Raw genomic sequence first — 23,337 nt, 5'->3', positions numbered from 1 at the left:
TGAACGTGGCCAGTATCCCATAGCCTCGAACCAACAACGTTCACTATTAGAGCAGGATCACTCGGGAACAAGTCAGGGCCCCGGTGAAGAAGTTCGGTTCCCTACAACACCTTCCAGTGTCTCCTCTGGGCTAAAGACAGCTGAGAGCAAAGCCGTGAGTGAAGAAATGTCTCCCTCGCTTTCCTATGTGACCACATCGAGTTCGGTCACTCAATTATCATCTGCAAAGTCCTTGCAATTGGAGGAAGCCCAGGACACAAGTCCAGAAACTGTATCCCGCGATGAGTCGCTGCAGGAGCCGAGGAGCTCTGCGCCAATCTTGTTCGCTCCCAGAACAAACTTGCCCTCCCGGGCAGATGAAGAACCCGTGGCGCCCGTGGTGGGAAGACAGCTTCACGCCGCGACTGCAAAGGCACCGGCCCTCTCCACCTCAGCTCCCTTCCTGACAGCCTCCGAGATGCCGGCCAACCCCGAGCATTTCGACGAGGCCCTCTACAATATCCTGTTCCGCACTCCGATGTACGTGCCGGACGGCATGTTGGTCAGTATACCGGAGGAGGACCAGGAGTACTGGGGCGTCTTCCACTTCCTTGGGCTGGAAGCGGCTCGGGATCTGATCAGGAAACGGAAGGAAGGCGAGGAGAAGAAACTCAAGAAGATGTGAGCATTTTTTTCTCTCTCCCCGCCGTGCAGGAGCAGATTATTTACCTAGACTTAAAGATCAGCACTGGCACTGTAGGCTGAATGCGTATCGAGGGGGGTGTTCATTGATCTACAGAAGGAAGACTGTGTCTCCATTGACCAATGTTTGATCCCCAGGTCTTAGTAACTGGTCGAGAGACCTTCACCTATCGCTGGAGGACTCCTGGGCCTAGAGTTTGTATTGTTGAGAACACCAAATGTTTCTCCCTCTTTCTCTCTCTGCAGTCTGGCACCCTTGAGTCGTCCACATTAAAGCGTACAAAAGGATTGATGTATTTCCAGCTATATGTAGGCTTTGTTTCAGAATTCTCCTGTGCCTAATTCTCCTGACTCTTGCAATGTTTATTCCAAAAAAAAGGAGGGCGTTGTGCACGTGTGTGGTGCTATCTTTTATTTTGAATATAATAAAAACTCCAACAGAAAACGAGAGCAAGCGCTGTAGGATTGGTTGGTCGTCATGTCACTGTTGAAGACGTTGCTTGTCTCTTGAGGTAGCAGACGGTGACGTGAACAGTCAGTTCGTTGGCAAAGTCCATGGCGTGCAGTGTTTAAACCGCGAGTCCCTTTCCATCACGGGAATCTGGGCAGAACCCCTCACGGGAGAACCAGTCCCGCCTGAGTTAGTGCGAAATGGGTAAAGCACAAGTACATCTCACCTATTCCTGGAGTTGGAGCCTTGCAACGCTCAAATGCAACGACAGGTTCCCTGGGCTAAAGCCACAATGGGCGATAGTCTGCAGCAGCTGGCGAGGGCAATGAATGGAGATGGTGCAGATGAGTAAACACAATGTGTGCCTGCAATTCCTGGAGGTACAGTCAGTGGCGTAGGGTGGGGTTTGCGTCCCCGGGGCAGTTTAAAATATTGCGCCTCCTCATTAGCGGTTTTTGGTCTCTTCCTTCGGGGGATGCGACTTATTTTGTCGTATCCCCCGTCTCCGCCTGAGCCGAGGCATAATGGCGGCTTCGGAGCTGGGGCAGTGGTAGCGGCGGCTGGGACAGCGGCAGCGGCGACCAGTACTCGGAGCTGGGCTGCGGCAGCGGCGGCTTTGACAGCGGCGGCCTGGCCTCGGAGCTGGGACAGCGACAGCGGCGGCCTGGCCTTGGAGCTGGAGCAGCGGCAGCGGCGACCTGGCCTCGGAGCTGGGACAGCGGCGACCAGAACTCGGAGCTGGGGCACGTTCCGGCGGCAGCGGCCACTCGACCCGACCACGGGCCCAGTGGACGACAGCGGCGGCTGGGACAGTGGCAGTGGCCTCGGCGCAGAGATCGCTGGTTGGTTAAAATTGTTGGATAAATTTTTAGGGGCGCAAAAAAATTGTTAGATAAAAAAAAATTATAAAATGGCAAAATTTACATTTTATTACAATAATTCAGGGGAAGGCTGCTAAAGAGGTGCAGCGTGCCTTTAGAACAATTTTTTTTGCCATTTTATAAAAAAATTTTATCCAACTATTTTTTTGCGCCCCTAAGAATTTATCCAACAATTTTAACCAAGCAGCGATCTCTGCGCCGAGGCCACTGCCACTGTCCCAGCCGCCGCTGTCGTCCACTGGACCCGTGGTCGGGTCGAGTGGCCGCTGCCGCCGGAACGTGCCCCAGCTCCGAGTTCTGGTCGCCGCTGTCCCAGCTCAGAGGCCAGGCCGCCGCTGCTGCTGCTCCAGCTCCGATACCGTGTGGCTGCTGCCGCTGCCCCCGCTCCGAGGCCAGGCCGCCGCTGCCGCCGTCACAGCCGCTGCCGCCGCCGTCCCGACACCGATGCCGGGCGGCCGCTGTCGCCGCCCCAGCTCCGAGGCCAGGCCGCCGCTGTCGTTGTCCCCGCTCCGAGGCCAGGTCGCCGCTGCCGCCGCCCCTAGCGCCCGGGGCAACCGTCCCTCTGCCGCCCCCCCCCACGCTACGCCACTGGGTACAGTGTGCTAATGTACTGTGACTGCATGCACCTAGGGATATGCCCCCAGCGTTATCTAACTCTTTGGTTACTGCTACCCCGGGTAACAAACGAGTTCAGTTTTACAGACGCCCATAAATAGATTTTGGCCATAAGTTAAAACAATACACAAAATCACTCACCTTGGTAACCACACGACCACAACATCAAAAGCACAATAAAACCGATAAGAAAGACCAATTATTGGAAGTGGAGGGAGCCAGGTAACTCGTTCTGCCATTTGTAACAGCAAATGTTCGTTCGCATGTTGATTTTTAAAAATTTAATATTATGAGAGTTCACTTGGATGTACAGGATAAATCGGACGTTCGTAACCCAGGATGTTCAGAACTAATCCACAGTTTGTCCCTCTCAATGTTAGTGGGATTTTACTATTCACAAAAAGGATACAGAATGCTGGAGGAACTCAGTGGGCCAAGCAGTATTCCTAGAGAACACGGAGAGGTAACGTTTCAGGTCGAGGCGCTTCTTCAGAATGATTGTGTGTATGTGTGTGTATGTGTATGTGTATATGTGTGTGTGTGTATATGTGTGTATATGTGTGGGGGTGGGGGGATTGAGGAGAAAACCAACAGGGAAGAGGCAAGACAAAGCGTGGCAGGTAATAGTTTCACAAAGGTAATTGGGGTTGGGGGGGCTGATGGTTGGAACAAAGGCCAGAGATAAAAAAGGAAGGTGTGAGACGGGTTTAAAGAGTTGTGGAAGGTACTGCAGATGCTGGTTTATACCGAAGGTAGACACAAAAAGCTGCAGTCACTCAGCAGGTCAGTCAGCATCTCTGGAGAAAAGGAATAGGTGACGTTTCAGGTCAAGAAGTCCTTTCCTTGGTCATCGTTGGTGGCTTTGAGTTGTCCTCTTGCATACCTTTCAATCATTTGTTCGTTGTATCTTGTCATTTCTTTGGATAGTAACAAAAAGCTGGAGTAACTCAGCAGGTCAGGCAGCATCTCTGGAGAAAGGGAATAGGTGACGTTTCGAGTCGAGACCCTTCTTCAGACTCATTTCTTTTGTTTCTCTCTCCCCCGACTCATTCCGAAGACGAATCTCGATCGGAAATGTCTCCTATTCCAGACCCGCTGAGTAATTCCACCTTTTTGTGTCTATCTTTGAAGAGTTGTGGATTGTAAAGCCAGAGAGACACACTCTCTGTCTCCACCACAGGGAACAGACTATTGACACCCACAGCTTCATGTTACTATTCACAACTTGATTGCACTTTCAATGTATTAATGCAAGTTGTTTTGAGATGTGAAATGCAGTTGACTGAGATAAAGCATTAAATGTGATCCCCTACCAGTGGATCAGAAGCCCTATTCTAGCAGATCATTTGACCATAAAACAAGAGTAGAATTAGGCCATTCGGCCTATAGCGTCTGCTTATAAGCAGGAACTATTGAATAGGGGTTGCTGACAGCAGGTGGGACCCGCAGGAAATGCCACGCTGTCAGAGGGACTGTCCTTTGGATAAGATCTCAAAATAAAGTTGCATCTCTTGAAAAACTCCATAAACTCATTCATCAAAGCTGTCCATGATTTAATTTGCAAACAATTGCTATTTGTTTAAGACACCTTCGCTTGTGGCAATAAATTGACGATATTGGAAAAGGTTCAAGTGGTGTAAACAGGAATATTTGTTTAAAGAAGGGCAGGGAGACAAGCACTCACCTCACCTGTTCCTCTATTACTGCCATCAGATCAGGCTGAGCTAGCAGCTTGCACTTCTGCCTCTTTTGTTACTGTATGACGTGTATAGGATTATGTTCGTTTCCAGTCTGTTTGATTAGCAATGTTTGCACACAATTCCAGATAAGGTATTCTCATGAGCTTAGATAAATCCCCTCAGGCTGCCTTCCTAGAGCTCCCATTTATGCAACACCTCAATTTCAAACTTGCTTTCAGAAACCTGTGTCATCTTGTTCCTCTCAGTCTCTGTAAGCTTGTCCAGACCTTTCACTTGTCTGCTGATCTCTAAATCAAATCTCTTACTAACCACCTAATTTGTTGGGATGGGTCGGTAAAATACCAGCACCAGGGAGAGTCTCAGGAGGTGAAGAGTTTGACCATTTACTTGTGCAGGAAGGAACTGCAGATGCTGGTTTAAATCGAAGATAGACACAAAAAGCAGGAGTACTCAGCGGGACTGGCAGCATCTTTGGAGAAAATGAATAGGTGACATTTCAGGTTGATACCCTTCTTCAGACTGATAGAAAGTGGAAAGGGAAACGAGAGATAGAGACAGTGATATAGAGAGATATAGAACAAATGAATGGAAGAAATGCAAAAAAATGACGACCAAGGAAAGGTGGAGCCCGCAGTTATCCATTGTTGGCTGTGGGGTAGGGGATAACGAGTTATACAGTGAAACTCAATGCAATGAAACTAGCATAATGACTAGGGTGGGGGAAGGATCGAGTGAGAGGGGATGTAGGGTTACTTGAAGTTATAGAAATCAATATTCATACCGCTGGTATTCGTACAGAGACCATTTACTTGTCATGTGATTGAAGTTACACACCCATCTGAAGCCCACAAAGAACACCAAAGAACACATTTGGAATTAAATCCGGTTTAATTATAAAAGGCACACTACAGGGTATCAGTGTGTTCAACATTGTAAATAACCATGTACAGCTCTGAAATCCTTCGCTTGATTTTCATGCCTGATGAAAGTACTGATTTCTGACGCTTTCCATAAATATGAATCTCTGTTTAATAATATTTTTACACCAGAACATCCATTATTAAGCAATAAGACACAGTAGGTTACACACAATATTGCACTTCAGTAAAAAAGTCATTTAGTTTCTCTTTTGATTGCAAACATGCATGAGGCTCAGTTAAGTCTCGGAATTGAATGCCTGAGATCGCCTGTCCTGTAACAGCCCATGCTGTTTCCAGGTATCACACAAAGCTTTGCCTAGTCCTTCTATAAATCATATTGTCACTTCAGTGAGATTATAACACACATACATACATACATGACTCAGACCAAGGATCCATTGGGAGACCATAAACAACCAGTCCGCGATACTAGCCGACTTCAGGTAAGTTTAACTTTAAGATAAGCTGTTGTTGCATGAATAGACGACAAGTTGTAAAAGGTTCTTCTGTTCTCTACCATCTGAAATACGTTTAATGTCTCTGCTTGTCACGGATCGTAACTGGCGGAGATGCTCTTAAGATGCATCGGTGGGATGGTTCACCGAAACTGATCCATCACAGGGACTGTTGCCCACTAACTGCTCACAGACCATGATGTCCAGGAGGGTTGTCCATACCGCCAGTGTATTGTCAGGAAGTAGCCTTAATGTAAATTAAAGTCAGTTTGAGATGGAGACACTGGTAAGATGGGATGGGATGAGATCGGGGGAGGTAAAAAAAAAATCTTCATTGTCTATGATTGACAGAGTGAACCTCAATATTAAGATGACTCATAACCTGGTGTAAATATAGAGTTGACTTCATTTTTCAGTGGTGTTGTTACATGAATTAACAAGTAGTAAAAGGTTATTTTGTGTAAAAAGGAACTGCAGATGCTGGTATATACGGAAAATAGACGCAAAGTACTGGAGTAACTCAGCGGATCAGGCAGCATCTCTAGATAAATTGGATTGGCGATGTTTCGGGTCGCCTGATGTTACCTGACCCGCTGAGTTACTGCACCCTCTGTGTTTATTAAAAGTTGTTCTGTTCTCTGTCATGTGAAGTACATGTTTAATGTCACTGCTCACAAATGAGTCCTTGCTCGGTTGGAAGCATAAATACAGGAAGGCATGAATGAATGAATCCTGGGGATAGAGAAATCAAGGCATAGATGTTGAAAGAGAAGGAAGATGATTCTCTGAGAGAAAATAGTTAAGGTTCTTTTGTTTTTGGTATTCCAAGCCACTACATATTACACATGTGTTGCTCACTTGGTTTCTCCAGTAAAGCAATCTCCATTTACAGGCAATGTCTGTTAGGCGTCGCCACCATTTAAAGGCTACCACGTCTACATTTGAGTCCTGTTGTTAAATCATACCATGGTTTCCTTCGAGATGGGCTGATAAACTGCCTGCATCCTGGCGGCCAGAGCTTGATGTAGGTCGGCCAGTAGATGAGATTTTACTGCCTCATTCTTCAGTAGCTGCCGGAAAGAGTCCTGCTCCAATAAAGACAGCATGTTCTTCAGAAAGTATCCACTGCAGTAGGCGACCAATTCTGAGGCGTCCACGACCTGTAGCAAACAAGAGTACCTTTTCAGGAAAAATATCACAGCAAAATTGCCCACCGGCATTTTCTGACATTAAGAGAGAATTATCCAATTAGTTCCATCTCTCTATTTTACTATCGCTCAAAGATTTTCCTTTTGAAATATCTATGCAATTGGTTTTGAAAGTTATCGAATCTGCCTTCTCTACCATTTTAGGCAAGGCACAGCACATTGTATTTCCTTCGCTCCATAGGTGTTGCCTCATCCAGCATTTTTGTCTACCTTTGATTTTCCAGCATCTGCAGTTCCTTCTTAAACATCATTGCATAAAACGTTAGCCCCAATCCTTCCAATTGTTTTGACCAACAACTTTATATTTCTTCTGGTTACCAACTAGTGGAAATTATTTCTCCCTACTTCTTCTATCAAGCTGTAGCGGGGGTGACACAACAGTCGAGTTGCTGCCTTACAGCGCCCGAGACCCAGGTTCGATCCTGACTACAAGTGTTGTCTGTACAAAGTTTTTACGTTCTCCCTGGGTGGGTTTTCTCCGGGTGCTCTGGTCTCCTCCCACACTCCAAAGATATAATGGTTTGTATGTTAATTGGTTTCGGTAAGTTGTAAAAATTGTTCCTAGTATGGAGGACAGTGTTAATGTACGGGGTGATCTCTGATCGACGTGGATTCGGTGGGCCGAATGGCCTGTTTCCACTCTGTATCTCCAAAGTCTAAAATCAAATACAGGAGGTCACAACAGACAGAAAAGCACAACGTTGATACATTGTTAGCAATCATTCACTTGTTAGACATGAACAATAGATGTCTACAATGAACTTCTCCCAATCTGAATACATGTCCCCGAGGTCAATATTCCCAATATGAACATCCAACTTCAGCGTCACTCCCTTGGTGGGATAAGGATTAACCCAGCATGACTGGACTCCATGCCATTCCCCTGAAAGGTCACATCCACTTTTAACCTATCCACAAACCTTGCTGAGGTCATTGCCAATATTGGAATTTCTAATGCTATAATTGCATTTATTGGGTTATTGGTTTCTGAAATGAAGACAGGTGTGAACGCTGCATCATATCTCACCCAGAGGCAACACCAACAATAGATGGAAATATAGGAAAGGGAGGAAATGGCTACTATCACGATGGTTACAGTATATTCTGACAATACATTACAGTTTCAAAAGAAGCAACAAATATGATCCCTCAACAGTAATGATGTGGGCCCCTCTGCTCTTATTCAATAATAACAGTAGATGTGGACCATGCACCCTCTTCATTGTTAACAGTAGGTTTAAGCAGCACAGCCTCTAGAAACTGATCCACCGTCTACAGGTGGTTTGATCTTTGGCCTCAACTTCAATTTCCTGCTTTACTCCCCTCACCCTCACTGCTCCCACAGCCAAAAAGTGGATGCATCCCAGTCTTGAATGTAACCAATGCCCCGGCATTAACAGACCACTATGTACGGCCCCCTATCTATGTTTCAATCATACCTAATAATTATCCATATCTACAATTAAATCTAGTTTCAGATTCCAGAAAGGCATTTTATTCAGTTTGGATCACTTTCACTGAACATAGAACAGTACAGCAAAGGAACAGGTGTCATGTCCCATCAAGTCCTTGCTAAACCAAGATAAACTAATCTCATCTGTCTGCACATGATCCATTTCCCTGTAATTGCTGCATATCCTTATGCCTATCCAAACACCTCTTAAATACCACTATCATATCTCCACACCTGGCAGCAGGCTTCAGGCAACTACAATTATGTAAACAATTGGCCACACAGATCTCTTTTAAATGTTGCACTTTTCACCTTCAAGCTATGCTCTCTCATCCAACCTGCCAAAAAGGTTCTGACTGTCTATCTTATCAAAATCTTTCATACCTTCATATACTTCAAACTATCCCTACAGTTCAATCTTTTACTATGAAGTGAATCATGTCCCATTACCCTTTACCAGGTCTAAAGTAGCCTGCTCCATGGCTGGGTCAATGGGCTTAACTGCCTTGTGCAGAAGATGACACATTCAAAAGGTGCAGCACTCCATGACTACTGGTCACGGGACATCAGCCTATATTATGTGATCATAAGTGATAGGAACAGAATGACACCATTCAGCCAACCAAGTCTACTCCCGCCATTCAATCATTGCCGATCTATCTCTCCCTCCAGACCTCATTCTCCTGCCTTCTCCCCATAACCTCTGATACTCGTACTAATCAAGAATTTATCCATCTCTGCCTTAAATATATCCACTGACTTGGCCTCCACAGCCTTCTGTGGCAAGGAATTCCACAGATTCGCCACCCTCTGACTAAAGAAATTCCTCCTCATCTCCTTCCTAAAATCTACAGAATGGTTTCTCCACGCAGTGTGGAACTCCACCAATTTCAATGCCATTAAATTCTTAAATCCCATGAATTACGGAGGATACTCTACTTTAACTCAAGACACTGCATGTTATGCAACTCGGATATCAGTGTAAGATGTGGATGACCTCACCTTCGCCCTTTGGTAGGTATTTGAAATGTCATCAAGGGTCAAGTCCCTAGAACACACGACTTCACAGTGATGCTTAAGCGACTCTAGTTTGAAGATGCTGGAAGCTGTGAGAACCTGGCACAGAGGCAGAGACATGAGCACTGGGGTAAAACCATTATGGTCCAAGAATGAATAAAATTTCTCCACATCCATTAAAACCATTCCACCTATTCTAGCTTACACCCATTCCTTTCATCTCCTCCCACAGCACACAAATGATTATCGATTCTGCTGAACACTTTTAACCTTTAATGTAATCTCTAAAACAAAAAAATATCAGAGAAAGCAAACACTATTCTACACCTTGGCTGGAGGTCATTTTATTTCACTCCATCTATCTCCATCTCTTTCCTCCCATTCCCCGACAGATAAAGGTCGTGTTCGGCTCTGCTCTAGAATCCAACAGCCAACAAACTATAGATAGACATAAAACGCTGGAATAACTCAGCAGGACAGGCAGCACCTCTGGAGAGAAGGAATGGGTGACATTTCGGGTCGAGTTTGAAGAAGGGGATCGACCCGAAATGTCACCCATTCGTTCTCTCCAGTGATGCTGCCTGTCCCGCTGAGATACTCCAGCAATTTTGTGTCTATCTTCAGTTTAAACCAGCATCCGCAGTTCCTTCCTACACATAGTCAACAAACAATAAATATCTTTCCATTCAATTAGGGGAGCATCACATCCGGCACATCATCATTTAATGCCACGTTCCCACCCTACATAGACAGCCACTTGACCACATCGATCTAAGAAGTCCTCAGCTAATGATTCGTCCTTGCCCAGCGGTAATTAATTTCTTGCACTTACACTTTAATGCACCTTAATATCTAATTGAGGGAGTGGGTAAGTAGATTTTGTGCTCTGACACCGAACATCTTGCTCTCTGGCAGGAGGCTATGGAACAAGGTAACAAATAAACGAGAGCTGAGATACATAGGAGAGGGCATCTTACCTCCAAGGCTCGGCTTTTACTGATGTCCATTCTCTCTGTCCCTCCACTGTAAATGTGATGAAACAGACACTGTGGAGAGATTACATTTCAGTACAAGAGTCTGTGCATGATCAGCCAAGTGAAAAAAAAGTTTCCCCAAATGTGAAACATGCATTTCTATAACAGCTTTGGTTATCACAGAGATCTTTACAGTCGATCATTTCATTTCCTGGGGTGGTCATACAGTATTTTGTTGGAAGATGTCAAGGTTAAAGTGTACATCGTCAGCTGTACAAAAACCGCACCAAGATGAGTGACCAGTTATTTACTTTTGGCAATGTTGACAATAGATAATGTCTTTGTGAGTGTCTTTGTGGCTTAACATCTCTTCCGAAGGACAGCTCCTCCAAGAATGCAACATCCCCTCTATACTAAATTGAAGTATTTTCCTGGGATGTGTCAGAGAACTCACAAATAAGGGGTTTGTTACTAAAATTATGTTCCAAGCATAAGCATGGTTAGTTACCAGAACTGCTTACACCAGATGCATGAAGGTTTGGTCAGCTTGCCCACATATAGCAGGTATCCATAGTGTTAGCTAACAAGAAAATGTATCATAAGATCATCAGTTCATAAGTGATAGGAGCAATTAGGGCATTCAGCCCATCAAGTCTATTCCTCCATTCAATCGTAGCTGATCTATCTCTCCCTCCTAACCCCATTCTCCTGCCTTCTCCCCATAACCTCTGACACCCTCTCACATCTATGTGGTGTGCATGCAATTAACCTGCTACCCAGTTTATATTAAGAATTTGCAAAATCTGCTGTTAGTTACCTCAAATGTTTCAAACCCTACATCCTTTATCTCAATGGGATTGTTGGCCTCGGCAGTGTTGGAAGCGCAGGCTTCAATGAGTTCTTTGAACCTGAAGTGTGAAAATAATATTAAAATTATGTAGCAACTGCATAATCATAAATGATGGCGCACAAATGGCCTTTAGCACCTATGTTAGCTCATGGTAGAGTTATATATATATACACATCTTTCATACAATAATGCTGTATGTTGCTGATCCTCGCTTCAAGAAATCTTCAAGGAATGTGAGGAGGAAATATGCCCTTAAATCCTAATCAGACAAATTCTGCTTCATTGCAGAGAAACCTCTCGACTGATGGTCAAAGTAACACCATTTGCCTCGTCCTTTCCCACTTACAACTGTGATGTGAAAGACACAAAATGCTGGAATAACTCAGCAGGTCAAGCAGCATTTGTGGAGAACATAGCTAGATAACGTTTGGGATTGAAACCCTTCTTCATACTGACTGTGGCGCTTGAGGGGGGGAAGAAAGCTGGAAGGGATCAGAGCAGGTCGAAGCTGGGAAGTGATAGGTGGACACATGTGAGGAGGGTTTTGGACTGGCAGATGGCTGGACAAAGACAATATGACTAATCATATGAGACAAGAATCGAATTGAGAAACCAGAGGAAGAAATGTAGGTGGAAGTGGAGACAGAGGAAGAAATTCCACCCGTTTACCTCCCTCCCCCCCCCCCCCCCCGGCCCCCGCATACTCCCTTCTCGTAATGCAGTCCTCTCTGAGATTTGCTCCATCCTCTCACCCCTTCCTTTCTCACTTTGAAGCCAGTGTATTCCTACATTTAGTCCTTCCCTTCACATAGTCATACGTCACAACTGTCATGAAGTTATGCTTTCATCTCAGGTTTTGAACACCTGCAGTATATTTAATCTACTGGATGGGGTTCAGACTTAAGCAATAGGATCACACCGCCCCAGCTTCAAGGGCAATGCACTAAGCCAGGTATGCGCTGAACTGATGATTAGTTTGATGAGCTGTGGGCTCTTACCGGGGTGAGGCAGAAGACAGCAGCGCACAATCACCGTAGAACGGTTTCCCTCCCACGAGGAAGGTGACGTCTGAATGTTCCTGGTTGTTCAGGCGGACAGGCTCTGCAGGAAGAAACAGAGAGAGAGAACGAGTGAAATTAAGGTCTGTGAGACCCCTTCTGACCCAATTGGCAAGTGGCTGTGCATCACTGTGTACCGTGAGATCCCAGGGAACTGGTCTGTAATCACCCTGCAAGAGCTGTAACTGCACTCGAATCCTACGGTGGAACATTTTGGAGCAACACTGGAAGGCTCCACAGTAATTAAATGGATAGGAAGAGAGAGACTGGGATGGATGGGGTAGACAACTCCATGGTTTGATTGGAGAAAGCCACACAAGATTGCTATTCATGGTACGTAGAAAAGTACAACACAGCAACAGATCATTCTGCCTACAATATCTTTGCCATCCTTGATGCCAACTTAAACGGAACATCTGCCTGCACAAGGTGTGCATCTCTCTATTCTGGTTGATAGAGAGAAATATATCAAATAGATGCACAAAGTCTCTTGCCCAAAGTAGGTGAATAGAGAACCAGAGGACATAGGTTTAAGGTGAGGGGGGAAAGATTTAATAGGAACCTGAGGGGTAACTTTTTCACCCAAAAGGTGGTGGGTGTACGGAATGAACTGCAGGAGAATGTAGTTGAGGGAGGTACTGTTGCAACATTTAAGAAACATTTGGACAGGTAAATGGATGGGACAGGTTTAGAGGGATATGGGCCAAATGCAGGCAGGTGGACTAGTGTAGGGGGGTCATGTTGGTCGGTGTGGGCAAGTAGGGCCGAAGGGCCTGTTTCCACACTGTATGACTATGACTCCAGAGAGGCAGCCACATGGAAGGGGGAGTGGGAGACTTCTCACAGAGGCAGATGGAGGCTAGGGTAATAAGCCAACTTCATGGGGGATTGGCGACACCAACACCTCATGGGTATGGTAGAGTCTCCCCTTGTTGTTATGACTCAAGAGCAAACATTCAGGATTAACAATGTGCCTGTGATTGAGTCCACTGTCTAATCCCACTAGACGGAGGAGACGGCTGAGGCTCACCTGCTGGAACACTGCTTTTCTCCTTGGGCTCCTGGATCATAGGGATATGGTAGGGTCCGTAGCAGTGAGTGAAAATGGCAGCTAACTGTCGAATAATAGCATCGTTCTGAAAAATACAATGCCAAAGAGACATCGTGACATGTCATTCAACCGGTCTGAGGTCAGTTCATCCAACATTCAGTGTAGATACTCAGCCCAGATATTACTGACAGACCGTAGAGCAGGCTCACTGTTGAAACACTGCTCACTTCATCATAGTAGTTATCCCAGCTCACTGACATAGACTGCAAACCCATCATAGTAGTTATCCCAGCTCACAGACATAGACTGCAAACCCATGCACTTAATACCATGGTTTGCTTTGACCCCATGATCCCTATAATCAAAATTTGTTATGACAAATTTTTTCACTATCGTGGTTAGTTGAACTTCAGCCTGTCACAGGGGGAACTGCAGAATGGCACTTTATTGAAGGCTTTGCAGCCATGTTTGCAGATGATACGGTTGATAGGTGGAGAGGCAGATAGTATAGAGAAGGCAGAGACTCTGCAGAAGGACTTTTTAATACTTTATTTCAGATTTCCTGCATTTGCAGTTTTTGTTTGCTTTTTGATTGTTGGATTCAGGAAGAAACTGGTGGATTAGAAAAGGACATAGGCTGCTGAGTAACTCAGCAGGTCAGGCTGCATCTCTGGAGAACATGGATAGATGTTTGGGATCAGGACCCATCACTGCTGAATTGTTTCTGCCTAAAACAGAGACTGTTGGACTGTTACACTGCACATGGTTGGATTGAGTCCCTATAGTGGTACATGGTGTAGAAATGGACCCTTCAGCCCACCACGCCCATGCCTTCTTACCTAACTACACTAATTCCATTTGCCCACATGAGGTCCATTTCCTTTTAATGCCTCGGCTATTTAAGTGCCTAACTAAATGTCTCTTAAATGTAGTGATTGTTTATGATTCCATCACTGGTTTTGGCAGCAAATTTCAGATATTAACCACTTCCTGTGTAAAAAAGTCCTACCTCTTAGAACTCCTTTAAAACCACTTCCTCTCGCAAACCTGTGCCCTCTTGCCATGGGAAAATGGTTTTGCATATATATGATTCTTATAATTTTACATACATCTATCAGGTCACTCTTCATTCAGCCTCCTACAATCCAGGGAAAACAAGCCCAGTCTATCTAATCTCTCCCCATAATCAAAATGGTGAATGTCATCTACACTCTCTCCAGCACAACCACATTCTTCACACATTGTGAAGACCAGAACGGCCACAACAGTCCAAATATGGTCCGATTAATGTTTTGTTAAGTTGCGACATATAAACCCAATTTTTATATTCCATGCTTCGACCTATGGAGACAAGCATACCATATGCCTTCTTCACCACCTACCTACCACGCTGGCCCGTTTCAGGGAGTTAAACACTAGGGTCCCTCTGCTCATCAACATTTTCTTGTGTTCTACCATTCCCAGAATCTCCTATCCACATCAGACTTCCCAAAATGCCTGGTCTGGCAATTGTTGGGATTAATTTCAATTTGTCACCATTCTGCCAGCTTTTCATCTGATCTATATTGTGGAATATAACTAAAATATGTGTAAAAGAAACTAATGCAGATATGTTCAGGCACAGAGAAGATTGCACGGTGTCACACCTTGCTCAAGTGGAATATGTTGAACATGAGGGGCAGGCCCTGGGAGATCATTTCCTCGCTGTACACATCTTTCAGACTATCGAACTCCTTCAGCAGATCCAGAGTAATGGACCAGTGACTTTGAGTGAACGAGGTCTGCAGGGACTTCTGCCATGAGTGCACAGTCCATGGGACACCTGGTGGAGAAAGAACAAACAGGCATGAGGCAAAGGGTGCAGACAACAATGAAAACAAAGAAAAAGTGGTTATGAACTAAGGCACAGGGACTTCCAACACTTCACATAGCCCACATCCCAGACAATTGGTTATGGAAAGACAGAAAAGTAGGTAGAGATCTGATATGATCTGTTCACTGTGGTTCTAGCTGTGGATTACTGGATATCTTCTCACCTCTGCATTATTAGATTATTAGATTAGATAGCCTTTATTGTCATTCAGACCGAAGTCTGAACGAAATTGAAGCAGTCATACATACAATACAATACAATAAAAAACAACAATAAACACATATTAACATCCACCACAGTGAGTCCACCCAGCATCTCCTCACTGTGATGGAGGCAAAAGTCTTAGGTCTGCAGTCTCTTCCCTCCTCTTCTCCCTCTGCGCTGAGGCGATACCCCCCGGGCGATGTTACAACTGTCCCGCAGCTCAAACACCGCGGCCCGGGGTGGTCGAAGCTGCCGCCCACCAGTCCTGCTGACGCAGCCGCTGGCCCGCGGCCGAACCCCGGTCTCAGGCCACCGCCGCCAGAGAAGGACGAGGATTAGGCATGTTACTTGGGTTGAGGAAGGGAGGTGAAGTATAGGTGTGAGGGATTAAGCCTATGCCTTAGATTTGAGGAGATAGAAGGATCAGCACTGAGCCTGGGTCCAGTGGGGTGATGGGATGGGGAGATAGAGTGACCGTGGGTCAGAGGAACTGGGGGGTGGGGGAAGGATTGACCCAGAGTATTAGTTTTTGTAGGTTGAAGAGACAGAGGGATCAGGCCTGTATCTTGGGTTGGGGAAGGAGTAAGGATTGGGCCCAAGCCTTGTGTCCAGTGAAATTGTGGAGTAGGCATGCATCAGGATCAGTCCTGTGTCTCTAATGGGGTACTGACTTTGGCAAATGAAGGATGAGGCTTGCCTTGGAGTGGGAAAATAACGGTGGACAGGCAGTCTATACATGGTCATATGGTGGGAGTAAACCAGGAATGGGGAGGAGAGATGTCATTGGTGGTGGTAGTAGAGAAGGATCACAATTAATGATTGGCCCAGGGTGTCCAGGTTACAGAACCTTTTCCCAGGATACAGCCTGGGAATGGAGGACCCAGAATCACAGCCCTCGTTTGCCACAGGTTTGGGAACCAAAGATCGCCAGTGAAGATGAATAAACAGCAATGGAGCCAGTGGCTGAGGCTGGGGGAAGATGGGTGGTAGTCAGAAACAATGATGGTGGGGTAGGGTGTTTGGGAGGATCAGGGTGTAGGTTGGGGGTCATGGAGGAATCCAGTAATGATTGTTCCCAGACAAATCGGTCTACATTCCTCTACAGCGTTTCAGAAGATGAGGAGTTGAGGAATAATATTAACGTTTGCATCCCTATCATGCAAAATGTGTTATTGTGCAAAAGTAACTCAGTTAAGGACGTGCTTAAAGTTCTGGAGTAAAACACATACACTCCTGAAACAAAAGGCATATTTTTTCAACTGTAAAATGCTTTAAGGGCATTGCAATGGTTTTTTTAGACCACTGAAGTGTAATTGATCACAGCATTTCCTCCTTTGCATGGCGGCTATAATTTAAAAGCTCCTTTTCTTGCAATAAGATGTTCAGATATGTCCTGTTAAACATTCCATGGGACCAAGGTCTTCCTTTCTACTGATTCTCTGAAAATATGTGGACCACATTACCCTATCTAGAGCTTGTGCATACAGGTGCAGTTCCTAGAAATGCCAGCAGAGGGCTGTAACAGTACATACAGTATCTGGGTGAAGGCCCCAAGGTTAATGGAGAATTGAAACTCCCGAGATCCCCAGGTCTGGATTTTGTTTAGGTTATACATTTTCCAAATACTTGTTTACATAGACAATATGATCATTAAAAACCAGAGACATCACGTAAAATCAATGTTTCCAGCAATAAAAAAACTGTTCAAATCGAGACAAAGTCAATAAATCTCCAGAATAGATGGCAGTAATAATACAAGAAAGTGGGGAAGAAAAGACACAAAGTGCTGGAGTAACTCAGCAGGTCAGATTGCACCTCTAGAATATAAGGATAGGTGACTTCCATGTCGGGACCCTAATTCACTCTCTGAGAAGGATCGCAAACCCAAAATGTCACCTATCCAAGGACCTGAGCTATCAAGAGAGATTGTGTAGGCTAGGACTTTATTGCTTGGAGCACACGAGGCCGAGGGGGTGATCATATAGAGCTGATAAAATCATGAGGGGAATAGATTATCCAGCGTAGGGAAATCAAGAACCAGGTTCTAGGTGAGAGGAGAAAGATATAATAGGAACCTGAGGAACAACTTTTTCCACTCAGAGGGTTGTAGGTAGATGGAACGAGTTGCCAGTTGAGGCAGGTACTATTACACCTTTTAAAAGACACTTGGACCAGACCTAGATAAGAAAGATTTAGAGGGATATGGGTCAAATGTCGGCAAATGGCACTAGCTAGAATGAGGCATCTTGGATGGCAGTGACGAGTTGGGCCGAAGGGTCTGTTTCCATGCTGCATAAATCTATGACTCTTACTTGGTGAAACTGAAGCTCAGAGCAGATTGGGAGATTTCCGTGGCCTTGGGGTTATGTGCAGATGAGAGCCTCTATAGTGAACTGCTCCGGTCAACATACCACAGAGGGATTAGGAAAAGAAAGAAACATTGCAGGAATGAGAGTTCAAAGTGCCATAACCCCTACAAGTGTGGCAAGAGGCTGCACCCACCCAGCTTGCGCAGTTCTACACTGATGTCGAGATAGTTGTGTTCGGCACTCTGATACAGGGCGTCCTGCAGTGCTTTTCTGCGAGCTTTGCTACTGCGACTAAGCCCGCATTTCGGAGCCTGCTGCTTGCTCATCTCCGCCCCCTCGGCGAGGATGTCCTCCAGAGACACAAAATCAGTGTTCACGGTGTCCGGCTGTGAAAGAAGCTTCTGCAGCACATTCCTGAGTAATTAAAAACAGAATATAGAACTATTAGCCATGAAAACTGTGCTTTCCAGTCCGTGTAACCAAATAGTAAATTCAGCACTGTAAGCTACAGTATCTCAGTGAGATCTACACAGATACACTCCATCTCTGGTCTATTCAATTCATTGTTCTCCATTGAGAGCCAAGTAGCCCTCCGACCTGCCTCTATTAAATAACTTCAGTACTGGGCAATCAATTGGAACGCACTCTATGCTGCACCACATTCTCTCTGCTAGGCTCCCAGTTAAAATATACTCTCCTTGGCACCCCACCCTTACACGGTCCCAGAAACAACACTCTCTTGCTTGTAATCCCTTCTGATCCTAAATTCTAGTGGTAATCCGGCAGTGACTAGCTCCCCGTGAGTTGAAATTCTGTATAAGATTGGATTTTCTATAAAAGCAGAGGTACAGTAGGTACAGTTTGGTTGTCCATGGCTGTGGCGTATGTTGAGCAGGTCTTAAAATAAAGTATTGAATTTAGCACAGACTAACAGCGGTAAGTCAAATCGTCAGGGCTCCAGCATTTGTAGCACACTTTCCTGGAAGCCATCACATGGCTGCAAGCATGTGGATTCTTGCCTGCTGATTCCAAATGGCAGAGAGGGAGTAAAGGAGAGACAGCATGCCCCCATTTCCCAGTCTACATCCTTGAGGTCCTTGTGGAGGAGAAGGGAGGGGGGGGTCCTTTGGACTGGGAGGTCCATGCAAACCAGTACTAGTAGGATCAAGTAATGGAAGCCATTGCGATTTATGACCCATTGGTTCTGTAGGGGAGCTCAAAGCCGCAAGTGAGAAAATCTATCAGTCCTTAAGCCCAATGGAAGGTCACATTGTTTGCAAATACATTCACCAGTGAGCCTAATGGTCTCCGTTACAGAACTTTTTGATCAAGTCATCCTTATTTGAGTAGACAGCAACACTCACACTCCACTCAACAATGTGAGCCGTACACTGGAAGAAATGGCAACCATTAGCATCCAATGTGTGGAATGATGGTGAAGCCGGAATGTCAAGGGTTACAATGATCTGGACATCCATGGGCAGAGTGCAGGTGTGGCTACTGAGCAATGGAGTGCCACAGATCTCTTTCATCACTGACGTGGAAGACCTCAACACCATTCCTCAGAGAGGAGTTAGCAGGAAGGTTTCCTGTGCATTGCAGGAGAGATTGAGCTTTAGGATACGAGCTTTTTCTGCCTTGCTGCCCTGCTGCATCCAAACTTCCAACACTTCATAAGACCTACCATTCAAGAGCTACCCTACTGCAAGAAGAAGTAGCAAGGTGCCTCACCCACGGTCACATACTCACTCAGTATGACCAGGCTTCTGAATCAGTAGCAGGCCTCCACAGTATGTTCTTCAGCAGACAACATGGTTGTATAAATTGTGCAAGAAACAATTTTAAACACGAAGTCTAACAAAATGGAGCACTGTGGACGCACGGAGGAACCGGTGATTGGTCTGAAGTGGGAAAACAGATCTGATGTCTCCTGCGACTTTCTTATTGAGTATTCCACAAGACATGGCAGGTCTCCCATTGAGTTCCATGCGACTGAAAGAGCCAGGTTCAATTTTCCATCCATTGTGACTCCCAATGTGAGGGAAATCCACTCCACAAAATATCCATCTTCAATTTTTTTAGGCATTTCTGGACTTATTTGCTAGATCCAACCGACAGAATAAACATCTCACAAGTATAACTCTCTCTGCTTTCAGCATAAGGCTTTCAGTTGGAATGTTCTCTGTTAACCTCAACCTTACAAGTAGAAGCGCATTGCCCCATTTTCTTACCTGTGCCCATGGGCAGCAGCTTGGCTGAAAGGATTAGCAATCCCATGCAGAGATGCAGTAACACCACCTTTGTCCATGGTCCCCGCCAGAAGGTCGGCTCCCTTTTGCAGCAAAAGGCAAACCAGATCAAAATGACCTGAAGTAGATGTAAGACCAGACATAAATCAGAAGGGAACTGTGCAATAAGGAGATTTAGAATAGGAAGAACATATAGCAAGGGCATATCATCACATTTATAGGGAAAAGCTAAGATGAAGGGAAGAAATACCTTGTGCAGTCTGAGATAAGAAAGGGCATTTTATAGAGAATGGCGTGGGAAGGATTTGCTATACGCACAATGTGACATCAGGCAGAGATATATGATACACTATGCAATGTAGGGTAGGATTTCTAACTCCTGGAATGTAATGAAGGTGCTAAAGTGTTGAGGATAGTAGATGAGGTGACAATCAAAAGGGCTGATTTGTCCTGGATGTTGTCAATCTATCTGAATGTTATTGAATCTGCGCTCTAGTGAAAATATATTCCATCGCACTCTTGCAGGTTATGTGAAATCACAGAGGAATCCGAAGCTAAGTCATTCACTATGGGATACCCAGCCTCTGATCTTCACTCGTAATCAGCACATTAATATGACTGGTCCAGTTATATTTGCCACTCTAGAGAGGGGTCATTGGAAAAATTGCTCAAAATATAGTGACAGGCAAGTTATATACATGAGATCAGAGGAGACAACGTTTGACCCATCAGAAGCAAAAGAGGACTGTGGAGGCCAAGTCAATTGATGTTTTTATGGCGGAGATTGATAGATTCTTCATTAGTGAGCGTGTCAGGGGTTACGGGGAGAAGGCAGGAGAATGGAGTTGAGAGGGAAAGATAGATCAGCCATGATTGAATGGCGGAGTGATTTGATGGGTTGTGGCCTAATTCTTCTCTTAGAACTTATAAACTTAAGAATTTATAAGAGACTTGATTACAGCTATTAAAATTGAATTTATAGCACTTCATCAGTTTGGCATTTATATTTGAGTGATAAATCAGTAAAGACTTTTTTTCTACATGTTTTGTGTTTTGTGTAATACTCTATATAAACTATGAACCTCTACAAATAGAAATTGTGTGAGATCGAAAGTTGTCCTCAGAGGTTTTAATGTAAATCTTTAGGCGTGGTCCTTTTGACATAGTTAACAGCTGTCAGTGATATTTGACAATAATTTACATGGCATAAATTTATCAATGTTGTTATTAATGCATTGAAACCTCATTTATCTTACCTGCTGCAGCTGCAAGTTGTAGTGGAGTATCTGACCAGCTTTCTTCACTAACACACCCTTCGACATCGGCCCCGGCATCCAACAGTAACTGTGTGAAAGAGGAAGAGAACGGAGAGAAAAAGAACACACGTTTAATTATATCCTTAGAATCATACAGTGTGTGTGTGTGGCCGGGAGTGGTCCATTTAGTCCAACTGGTCTTTCCACCACACCAACTTCCTCCTACGCTGATGACCTCAATTCCCACTCGGTCTAGTGTCTCCCCACCCTAATCCAAAATTCATCCATTAACCAGAAAGATCATTGACTTGAAATGACAACATTGTTTTCCTCTCCCCAGGAACTGTCTGACCTATGAGTGCTTCCAGAATTTTCTGCTTTGATTTGCGATTTCCAGCATCTGCAATGTTGTCCTTGTTCTTTCAGTGAATTCCCACCCAGTATCCATCAGCACACAGCCCATGGCTTTCTATTCTACCTTCAGCAGATTTCTCAGATGTTTCTCACTTCACCAAACATCTTTGTCTTCCTTTATTTCCATCCTGTCCCCCATTTCTTTGTTTTTCCTGTCCTTGAATGAGCTAATTGGGATGTTTAAAATTCTTCTTCTGGTGATGGTGTCCAGAAAAGCTTTAAGTTTGGAACTTAAAGAAGGTTAAATATCAAATACATTTTTCACAAAATAATTAGTGGAAATCTGAAAATCCCAAGGGCACTAATTTATTGAAATTTTGTTGCTGTTCTCTTTCCACAGACACCGACTGACTTGATAGGTGTTTTCAGAAGATTCTATTTAATAAGATATTCTTCTGCATGAATAAATTGAGTAAATTACTACATTATGCGACTTTGAGTTTAAAGGAATGGATCCAAGGAGACAGCCAGGCTTGCTCTGCCAAGAAAATAGGTGCAGAAGTAGGCCATTCGGCCCTTCGAGCCTGCACCGCCATTTAATATGATCATGGCTGATCATCCAACTCAGTATCCTGCACCTGCCTTCTCTCCATACCCCCTGATCCCTTTAGCCACAAGGGCCACATCTAACTCCCTCTTAAATATAGCCAATGAACTGGCCTCAACTACCTTCTGTGGCAGAGAGTTCCAGAGATTCACCACTTTCTGTGTGAAAAATGTTTTTCTCATCTCGGTCCTAAAGGATTTCCCCCTTATCCTTAAACTGTGACCCCTTGTTCTGGACTTCTCCAACATCGGGAACAATCTTCCTGCATCTAGCCTGTCCAACCCCTTAAGAATTTTGTATGTTTCTATAAGACAGCTGTTGTAACCACGCTGTCAAGATGCATGCATCTCCAAGAACAGTGGCAACAGAAGACATTGGAGTGAACTTAATACATGTTCAGTTATACCTACAACATTGTCCTGAAGCCATACCTGTGCAACTGGCAGATGACCAAATGCCACGGCAAAGGTGAGGGCAGTCCAGTGTCGAGTCTCCAGATGGATGGATGGGTACTGCTGGGAGTTACTGGGTACCTGTAAGCACAACAATTCAGTGGGTTTTCAAACACTTCTCGTCCACCTCGAATGTCATTATTATTAAAAAGGACATAAAGTGCTGGAGTAACTCAGCGGGTCATTCAGCATCGCTGGAGAAGTTCAATAGGCAACATTTCTGGTGAGGACTCTTCTTCAGACTCATTATAATAAAAAGATCCAAACAGGATAGAAGAACAACAGGCAAAGACCATGAGGAGGAGGAATGTTGGAGACTGGAGAAGGGAGGCAGGGCCTACTTGACAGTGATAATGGCCTGGAGGCAGAGGCGACTGAGGAAGAGTTCAACATCATGATGGGCTCAGAACCCGATGAGGTGTAGACGTTTCGGAACAAAGATGAGGCCTCAGCTGAGGATTGACCGTCTGCATTGGAAAGGGGGAGGTCAAGAGGGGGAGGTTGGTGAAAACCCGACAGGAGTTAGGGATGGGATCAGATCCAGGCTCTGAGGGGCTATTGTGAAGGGAGAATTGGGCTCAGAGGTGAGGTGGGTGTGGAGACGTTGTCCACATCAGAGCTGGGGTCATTCATGCATGCTGAGACTCCAACGTAAACTAGGCATGCCACATATCAATTAATATAAAGGACATTGGGTTGATGCAACTCTATGAACCGTG

General features: G+C 45.0%; 1 protein-coding gene across 2 annotated transcripts in view; it reads right to left on the bottom strand.

The window, feature by feature from the left end:
• Positions 1–5,197: 5,197 nt before the first annotated feature.
• LOC116986908 (ankyrin repeat and BTB/POZ domain-containing protein BTBD11-like) overlaps positions 5,198–23,337 on the bottom strand; it is a 39,434-nt gene continuing 21,294 nt past the window's right edge. The window contains exons 7-18 of one of the 2 annotated variants that reach the window (XM_033042693.1): positions 22,598–22,699; positions 21,206–21,293; positions 19,932–20,067; positions 17,894–18,114; positions 14,961–15,136; positions 13,294–13,399; positions 12,204–12,306; positions 11,173–11,263; positions 10,359–10,427; positions 9,367–9,480; positions 6,669–6,863; positions 5,198–5,950 (exon numbers count right to left, since the gene is read on the bottom strand). In XM_033042693.1, the coding sequence (XP_032898584.1) occupies positions 5,939–5,950; positions 6,669–6,863; positions 9,367–9,480; positions 10,359–10,427; positions 11,173–11,263; positions 12,204–12,306; positions 13,294–13,399; positions 14,961–15,136; positions 17,894–18,114; positions 19,932–20,067; positions 21,206–21,293; positions 22,598–22,699 (1,413 nt within the window). In that variant the 3' untranslated portion in view covers positions 5,198–5,938. The remainder of the gene's footprint in view (positions 5,951–6,668; positions 6,864–9,366; positions 9,481–10,358; positions 10,428–11,172; positions 11,264–12,203; positions 12,307–13,293; positions 13,400–14,960; positions 15,137–17,893; positions 18,115–19,931; positions 20,068–21,205; positions 21,294–22,597; positions 22,700–23,337) is intronic. The other variant, XM_033042694.1, reaches the window with a different exon arrangement.

The sequence above is a fragment of the Amblyraja radiata genome, chromosome 24 (genome assembly GCF_010909765.2).
Source record: "Amblyraja radiata isolate CabotCenter1 chromosome 24, sAmbRad1.1.pri, whole genome shotgun sequence".
NCBI classification, from domain to species: Eukaryota; Metazoa; Chordata; class Chondrichthyes; order Rajiformes; family Rajidae; genus Amblyraja; species Amblyraja radiata.
Note: the sequence above shows the minus strand (reverse complement) of the source record. Positions and strands in the feature narration are given on the sequence as shown.